An 8,995-nucleotide genomic window follows, 5' to 3' on the forward strand; every position below is an offset into this window, starting at 1 on the left:
CTATGAACAGCCACTGCACTCCAGCCTGGGCAACATAGAGAGACCCTGTCTTAAACAAACAAACAAAAAAGCAATGTGTACAAAGATTTAGGTTCAAAGACATAGGTTTCTAACAGCAAAAAATTAAAAGCAACCTAAATATCTAGCAACAGAAGCAAGGTTAGATAAAGTTTGGGATATTTATAGTCTGGTATGTTATGAGCTATTAAAAATGTAAGCTACATGTAATTTGAATGATCTCTAGGCCATACTAGTAAGTTACAAAAGAATACACAGAACAATACGTATAGTCCATTTATGGTAAAAGAAAAAGCAATAGAAAGGGGGTAGAGAAAATGTACATCCCAAATGGCGAGAGGGTAAATCGGGGAAAATAAAAGTGTTCCTGAAGTTTTGCCTCGTATTTCATATTTCTGAATTGCTGCATTATGAATATCCAAATATTACCTGTGTAATTAAAACATAAAGGTAAAAAATTACCTTTAATATAAATTTGGAACTAGAGGGTGCTAGGATAAAGCCCAAGGATTCTCAGCTATGCAAGTGGTCACCTTTGTGAGGGGAACTGGGCAGATGAGAGATGGCGGCAGGAAGGAGACTTTCACTATTTGCATTTTAAATTTTGTTTTAAAATTTTTGTATTAAAAAAGTATGTAAGTATTTTACATTCAAAAGATTTTTAAAAAAGGAAGTGTACAGGGCAGTTTTGGTGGGGGGGACCCCAGAGAGGCCTTCGCCCCTCTCGAAGACGGTGTATGTGCAAGTGGAACAAGGGGGTTCTTTGCGGGTTTTGCTGTCAAAGAAGGGGCCGTGTTAAAAGGAGGACTGAAGGAGAGAAACGGGCCAGAGAGGGGAGGAACGGGTCTGGTGGGCGCTGGAGGCCGAGGTTTGTGCAGGGCCCGAAGGCGGCCGGACTGTCCGTGCGAGGACTTAAATCCTGGAATCCTGGAATCCCAGGCTCAGGACTGGCGCATCGATGCCCGCGTGCACGTTTATTGAGCACTTACTTACTCACTGCTGGGCCGCGCTGAGCCTCTGCGCGTAATTCTCACCATGAACGGACGCAAAAGTGCGATTTTGCTGCTGAGCAAACTAAGGAGATTTGTGAGCGGGGAACAACAGGAAGAAATCCGTGTGTTCGGATGGTGCGTGCATTCAGTAATAGGGCCAACAAATTAATGACCAAGAACAGGGCAAGCACGGAACCCCGACTTCGGGCTCTTTCGGGAGGCAGGACTCCGTCGTCCCACACGCCAGGGCCCCTGAGGTCGGCTACGCGGCCCCCGGTTCCGAGCAGCGGACGCCTCGGTCCCGCCGGGGACGTTTGGCTGCCGCCGGCTGAACAACGAAGCTTCCAGAGGCGGACCCCATTTCCCGCCCCTTCGTGGCCAGCTGCTGGCTCTGAAGCTCCCCCACGTGAACCCTGGAGATGCTGCTGCGCCGGCGTCACAGCCCGCATCTCTCCCGCCACTGAGCACCCCTGCGGCCGCGTTTGGCCCACGGACCCCACACCGGGACCTTCCCCATTCTCGTATCGCCCCCACGACCCCCGGCCGCCGGCTCCGTTCTGATAACACACAAACTCAAATCCGGGCTCGAACCGCCCGGGGCAGCCCCGGGTTAGAGTAATCAGGGGTGGGGGACGGCAACGGGGGAGGGGGACGAGAAGTGGGGGCGCCCCTCCCCCACGCGGCTGCGCCTACTCCCTCCTGAACTACAGCTCCCGGCGTGCCCCGCGGTGGCGCGGGCGCAGAGGCGCGTGCGCGGCGGGCAGTCATTGGCTGGGGCCGCGGCTGCGCAGGTCGCGGCGCTGTGAGGTCGGCGGCGCTGGCAAATCCCGCCCGGGATGTAGAGCCGGCGGTGCCTGACGGCGCGTCTGACGCGGAGTTGGGTGGGGTGGAGAGTAGGGGGCGGTAGTCGGGGGTGGTGGGAGAAGGAGGAGGCGGCGAATCACTTATAAATGGCGCCGAAGCAGGACCCGAAGCCTAAATTCCAGGAGGGTGAGTCTGAGCCCTTTGGGGAAGGGCAGCCGACGGCGCCGCGGAGGGCGGCGAGCGCGGGGTCTGCGCGGCTGGGGCCGGGGGCGGCGCGGGTCGCCCCGCCGCGGCGGCTGGCGGGGCTTTGTGCGGGGAAGGCGCATTGCGGAGGGCGATTTGGGTGCGTCATCGGGAGAAAACGCTCTGGGCAGCGGAGAGCCTGCGGGCGTTAGCGTGGGGAGGGCGGCGTGGCGCGCGGCACAGCCTCGTCGAGCGCTGGTTCTGGGGACGAGGGCGCGGCGGAGGCCGCCTATTGTGGGGAGGCGGCGGGCGCGCCATGGCGGCCGTGAGGGAACGTGATGTGGCGTGGGGGAGGGGCAGGGCGGCGGCCGTTCGGCGCTCGCTCGGGGAGCCGGGCCGCCTGGCGCCAACGGCTGGCAGTCCCGCGCGGCCTGGCGGCCCAGGGTGGGCGCCTTCGGGGGAGACGCGGAGCCGCGAGTGGGGGGTGGGCTTCGGGCCCCGGGGCGGGAGAACTGCGTTGTAAAATGGCCGCCGCAAGATGGCCGCGCCATCATGGCCGCCGGCGTGCGGCGCGGATGCAGCGCCCCCCGCGGCGAGCGCGGAAACGGTGCCTGGGGCGCGCCTCGGAGTGGGGGCGGGGGCGGGAGGAAAGAAAAACGGGCGGACGAGCGTGTCCTCCGCTTTGTGTGGCCTGGAGGCATCGCTCTGCTCCCGCCGAGCGCTTGCTCGTAAAATAAAGTGGCTTTAATGCAGCGTTAGGGCACCTGCGTTTGTAAGTCGCGGCGCCTTGACGTCGTTTTTAAGGTGCAGCGATTGACTAGTTGGAAGATTTGATCAACTGTTTTAAAAGTTAACTTTTATTAATTGCTTTTGGTCGACGTGAGTTTTGGCTGACGTTAGAATCTGACTTCCAGTGGAAGGACCGCTTTTTCAGTTTGCACGATCAACGCATCTATTGTGTAGAGGTCTAATTGGCAGAGGTCTAATAGTAAATTAAAAAAGGAGTAAGATTATGTAGGCAAGGAGGAACACTTTAAAATTTCGTTTTCATTGCTATGGATGTAATTTAGTTACTGTAGATAAGATGTCCAGATGTCTGCGTAAATTTTCGTTGTTTTAGGAATTTTCAGACTTTAATGTGAGAATTACTCACAGGTTTAGAGGCAAAACCTGAAACCCAAGTACTGCGTATTTTAACTTTATGGGATATTTAAGGAGTTTTCAGGTTATTTTTGGTAATGAGTGACTCGTAATACCTAGACTTTGATTTGAGAAGCTGTTACTCTGCCTCCTATGGAGTTATTTTACGAAGTAATTTAGAGTAGATATTCTTAATCTAGAGTCAGTGGGTATAATTCAGAGGATCTCTGAATTTGAATTGGGAAAAATATTTTTTCTATCATCTAGCGGAAATTTAGCATTTCAGTTATTGATGTAACCCACTCCTCCGGAAAAAAAAACACCACAGTAGTATAAACAGTGTATTTTCATATCTCATTGTTGCAGTTGTGGAAGATATATTCAGTTATCACTTACGTTAACTTCAAAATTAGAATAGTTACTGGATTAGTACTAAATCTTGCCCAATACATCAAATAAGAATGGAACATCTAAGATATTTTGGTAACTATTTCAATACAGTTGGTTTCCTGTGTAATACTATGTTGTATGTATTTATGAAAACATTCTGAGAAGAGGCTCGTAGGATTCACCAGACTGTCATGGCACAAAAAGGAACGTCATTGTTCCTGCTGTCGTGGAGGAAGTGCTTTAGTTCTACAGAAGGGTGGTAAAGTGAGGGAGATGACAGCCAGGAAGAATGTGTGTGCAGTTCTGTGGGTGTAACTGGAGAAGAGTAGGAACCAAAGTACCCCTAGGGGAGATTTTGAAAGCTATTTAAAAGAGTGCACTTAACCATTGTTCTCCAGGTGTGTTTTCTAGTCGTGTTTCAGAACTCAAATGTATAACCATCTTTTCAAAAACCATTTGAGTTTATAAGATGTTCAGAGCATATCTTGTAAGGAAAAAAAGGAGTATTTGTTTGGTGCTAACAGAACTATCTTGAAACATTGCAGGAGAATTATGGTAGAAACACATGGATTCCGAGAAAGTGGTGGTTATTTTTTTTTTTTAATGATTCCTGTAAAACTCAAAAGTTTTTTCATTTAATAATGGTACAGTATATGTTCTATGAGCTATTTTTAAAGCGCAATGACTTTGCACTCTCTCAACTTACCTTTCATTTGAAATTATTAAAGCAGAAGGTAAAGAAAACTCTTGCACATCTCGCTCATTGTTGGAGGGAGAGACCCCCTTCTTCTGGTCCTGTCAGGAATTAAGAGATTGGCTGACGGTGGCCTTTGATGTTCATATTCATAGTAATCACAAACCAGTAGGAGGATGGGGAATTGGGGGTCTCATTAACTTTGAGAGCATTGGACAGAATTACCTTTATAGTTTGATACTAGAATGGATTAAGGGTGGAGAAAAGCATAAGGAACCATATCTAATAGGTGATTTGCTGTTTCCACAATTGCTAGTCTTTCTGCTTCTCTGAAAAGTAGGCATTTGTTATCCTGGGTCATACTCCGCAACTTGCTGTGTATTTTTGTCACAGAATCCTAGGGCCACGTAGTTAGAATGGAGGTCATCACAGGGCCTCAGCTTCAGCGCAGTTGTTTTTGGCAGCAGTAGCCAAGGGGAAGAATGGTAGGCCATTTTCCGAGTGCTTTCAAAATGTACCTGGAGAGTGAAATTGGGAAACACATCTGATCTTTGGTGCTGCCGTTTATTGGTGATACAGTTGACCCATTTTGGTTGTAACTGGACTGTTAGGAGAGTTGTCTGATAGTGTCACCCTATCACGTGCTTCTGTGCTTTTGTACAAATTTCCCTCTGGATCCTTCCTTTCCTGTGACCCTTCCAAAGTACCTCATCAGTCACTCTCCTTACTGTTCGGGAAGGTAGTTGCAATAGGAAACCCAGGAAATTGTTCAGAATTATTTCCTTACATATCATCAGTTGTTATTAATCTGACAGTGCTTGTCACACACAGGCACATGAAAGACACTGGGTGTACGTATGTTGAGAAATGAATATACAGATTTGCTGTGGAATAAATATTAATATTTCAGGTTGAAGGTTTATCTGTAAGTTGTGGTCAGTTTTAAAAAAGTTTTAAAAACAACAGTAATTAAAAAAAAAAAGATGAAATCCATATTGCCCAATAGATATTTCAGAATGGAGCTAGTAGGCTATTTTAATTTTAGAGCTAAAAAAGAGCGGACTATGTTGAATTCTTGCCTCTGGGTCTGCTGAAACCAAATGGGCTGAAAATAATGTGTGACAAATCTATGCCTACTATAATGAAGTGTAATCTGAGGTTTTGCTGAGAATTTTGCTTGGTGAGCAGAGATGGCTTCTGAGACTTATTAATATCACAGCCCCTAAACATTTTGTTTAGTCTTAGGAGTCTTATTGGTAGGCTCAACAGTGTACGTTCCAAAGGTTAGGATTTGTTTGTTATTTTTTTTGTTCATTGAAGTTCCCCATTTGAAGAATGAACATAGTGGGACCCCTTAAAGAAAATTCAGCCCATCTATGATACAGTTGAAATTTTAATGTAGAGTATTTTACTCAGTAAAAGGGTTGGAAGTGGAGATACAGGTGGAGGGTAAGGTCCTAAACTTAGAAAAACACATGGGGAAAAGCATTTTAAAAATTGTATTCATGCAGTTACAACCAACCACCCGCCCTTGACCATAGGTAGCTGTGGTCGATTCTGTTTGCTGGCTTAGCAGGTGATAAGATGATGTGATGATTTAAATAGATTGACCTTCCAATAAATTGTTTTTTCTTGTTTACATCGGATACTGCGGTATTTTGTTGTAGGATATGGTTGAAGTTTGATCCAAAGTGTTGCCCCATGTACAGCCTTACCCATTTCCTGATTTCGCTAGGAATACTCTAATACAAGTGTGATGTCTCAGATGGGACTACATAACGAGAAATGACAGCTAATCTAGTACTTTTTTACTTTTGCAGGTGAGCGAGTGCTGTGCTTTCATGGGCCTCTTCTTTATGAAGCAAAGGTATGAAATCTGTTTTCTTTTGAGAAGTTGGCCAAACGGAGTGATTACATCTATTTCATATCAGAATTTCACCGTTTTGTTGTTGCTTCAGTAGGAGAGTTGCCTTTTTTAGGTTTGTAGTTCATAAGTTCCCCCATCTTCTCTTTCTGGGTTTCCTACTACTTGGTTGTGAGTCAAATACATTAAAACGTAGCTCCTCCCTCCCACCTTTCTTGCTGGCCTGGTGCTGGAGCATTTGAGGAAGTGATAGAAGATGAAGATTGGTTGTGGGAACAAATAGCGTTTTGTAGGTAATGACTTGGTGAGAGGACATTGCCACTTATTTTTATCTGCAAATATTATATGCCAAGTAAGCATTGAGCTAATTATTCTAGGTTAAAAGTAAAAGCTAGCATTAAAAATGAGTACATTTTAACTGTTGATTGTATGTTGGTTTGTCAGGCAAGGTTTGGTCTGTGTCCAAGTATGTGCTCTAATTAGAAAAACTGATTTTACAGTTAGCCAAAGATAAACAGGAGGATGCTTTCCAAAGTCAAAGAATGTTTTTAGTGTTTTGTTTTTGATAACTTTTTTTTAAGAATAATTTTTATTTTCACTGTGAAAATGAATGCATAATTTCCAGGAAAAAGTCCTCAGAACGAATATAAAATTTACAGTTAATACATAGGTGTGTGTTCAAAATTTCAGGTCTGAAATACAGTTTCTCTAGAATGCAGAAGTTAGGCATAAAAACAAATATACTACTTTCCAAAGTCAACAAATCTGAAGTCTGAGCTATTGCCAGATTTTACCACTTAAACCAGTATGTTGTATGATGCATTGTTGATACAGGGTTAATAATAAAAGTGCAAACTAAGAAAGCCTGTACTGGACAGGAAGATGAAATAAATGTGACTCTGAGTTCTATGCTGAACTCTTAGCAAACTATACTCAATGTGGCTAATAATTATTTGGCATTTTTTGTGTGCCATACACCCTGTTAAGAACTTGGTACTTTTAAAATATAATGTACGTATTTGTGATGTAATAAGTAATCTTGATAACACTTTATTTTTTCATTTTAATAGATGTAGGGGTACAGGTAGCTTGGGGTACATCGATGAATTATATAGTGGTGATGATGTCTGGGTTTTTAGTATGTGTTGCACCTGATGGGTGATTTTTCTGCCTTCACTCTCCTGCTGACCTTCCCCGTTCTGAGCCTCCAGCGTCCGTGGCACCACACCCACCGTATGCCCTGCAGACCTGTGGCTTAGCGTGCACTTAGCAGCGAGAGCACGCAGTATTTGGCTTTAGGCAATTTCGGTATAAATTCTTGGTGAATGGTTTATGCTGTATATGTCTGCAAACAGTCTTCAATGTGTCACATATTTCTGACTAAATAATAATTTTCACCACTGTTTACTCGTGTTTTGAATACATGCATAATGTATTTTTAAAGTTCTCAGGAGCTGGGTGTGGTGGCTCGGATCTGTAGTCCTAGCCAGTTGGGATGCTGAGGTGGGAGGATCTCCTGAGCCCAGAAGTTTGAGGCCAGCCTGGGTAACATAGGGAGACTCTCATAATCTCTTTAAAAAAAAATTCTAAAATGGCAGAATCTGGATTCCTGGAGATGGTCAGGAACTTTTAAGTATGTGTATATGTACGTGTATCCTGATGATGTGTTTGTACAGTTTATAAGTGTTAAATTATGAGTCCTTTTGATGATTTATTTATATCCCTGAATGTTATTTTTGTTGTATCAATTTGGCAAACTCTACTAAACTGGCTGGTTTTTCTCCTCTGGCAGCAAAAGCCTGGGGTGAACAATTCTTGAATAGAAGCCATTGAAATAACTTAAACTCATGTAATTCTTTTTTTTCCCCCTTCCAAAAGCTCTTCTGGAATCTTGTAATTCTTTTGATTTGTCTCTCTTAAAGACTTTTAAATCCAAAACCAGATGGTCATCACTTGCCGTAGTTAATGACTTTCCTCTAATAGTTGCTCTTGATTTGTGTGGCTGCTTTTAAGAAAAACATAAAATGTTTTTAATTCATAACTTAGCTAGTTAATTAAACTGACTCTCTGAAACAGATCAGCTTATTGTCTTTCATAAGCTAATGAAGTTCTTTAGTTTAAATACTTTTCATGCTTTTGAAGTAAATATAGCTAGCTCCTGACTAGTTAGACCTTGAGAAGGCATAAACATAGCTTTCATTAGCTGTCCTTGGATAGTTTACCTGGCCTGTCGATTTAAAGTTTAAGGTGTCATTTTCTGCTTATGGTTGTCAGCTTTGTTGGACCTTTTGTAATTTGCAGTTCTATAACTTTAGTACTCTAAAAGCTTATAGTGTTCTTTTTGTCACACTTAATTTTTAGTTCATTTTGGCCACCAAAAAGTTTGTGTAGAATATCTTTGAAAGATTGGACACTTGAAAATCATCCAGGTAGTGTCTCTCTTTTTAAAAAAATATTTATAAGTGAATTTTTTCTTTTTTATTTCAGTGTGTAAAGGTTGCCATAAAGGACAAACAAGTGAAATACTTTATACATTACAGTGGTTGGAATAAAAAGTGAGTATTAGATCTTTAAAAGCAATTTTTATTTACAATTAACAAGATACTTTGTGTCACTGACTGGCACAAGTGTGTACTTTTGTGCAGTTTTAATGTAATACAGTACATTGCAAGGGTGAATCATCTGTATTAAGACAAAACTATACTAGAAATTGGGGTATTCAACCATTTTATTTAAATGTACTTGATTCTTGGGAGTACTCCTGTGTGTTCCAGTATAATGTCTAATAATCATTTAGTCAGTCAACTATCCTGGTCGGTTGAGTGGCACATGACACTTTTTTGGGTTTTTTTCTCTTCTTTCTGGTACATTTTAGGATAGCCTGAATTTTTTGGCCTTCCCACAAACTCA

At 43.7% G+C, this 8,995-nt stretch overlaps 1 protein-coding gene across 2 annotated transcripts in view; it reads left to right on the plus strand.

The window, feature by feature from the left end:
• The first annotated feature begins 1,740 nt into the window (after positions 1–1,740).
• Positions 1,741–8,995, plus strand: part of MORF4L1 (mortality factor 4 like 1) — a 23,995-nt gene continuing 16,740 nt past the window's right edge. The window contains exons 1-3 of one of the 2 annotated variants that reach the window (XM_012659803.1): positions 1,741–2,000; positions 6,042–6,088; positions 8,573–8,640. In XM_012659803.1, coding sequence (XP_012515257.1) covers positions 1,961–2,000; positions 6,042–6,088; positions 8,573–8,640 — 155 coding nt within the window. In that variant the 5' untranslated portion in view covers positions 1,741–1,960. The remainder of the gene's footprint in view (positions 2,001–6,041; positions 6,089–8,572; positions 8,641–8,995) is intronic. The other variant, XM_012659802.1, reaches the window with a different exon arrangement.

The sequence above is a fragment of the Propithecus coquereli genome, unplaced genomic scaffold (genome assembly GCF_000956105.1).
Source record: "Propithecus coquereli isolate 6110/MARCELLA unplaced genomic scaffold, Pcoq_1.0 Scaffold634, whole genome shotgun sequence".
NCBI lineage: Eukaryota > Metazoa > Chordata > Mammalia > Primates > Indriidae > Propithecus > Propithecus coquereli.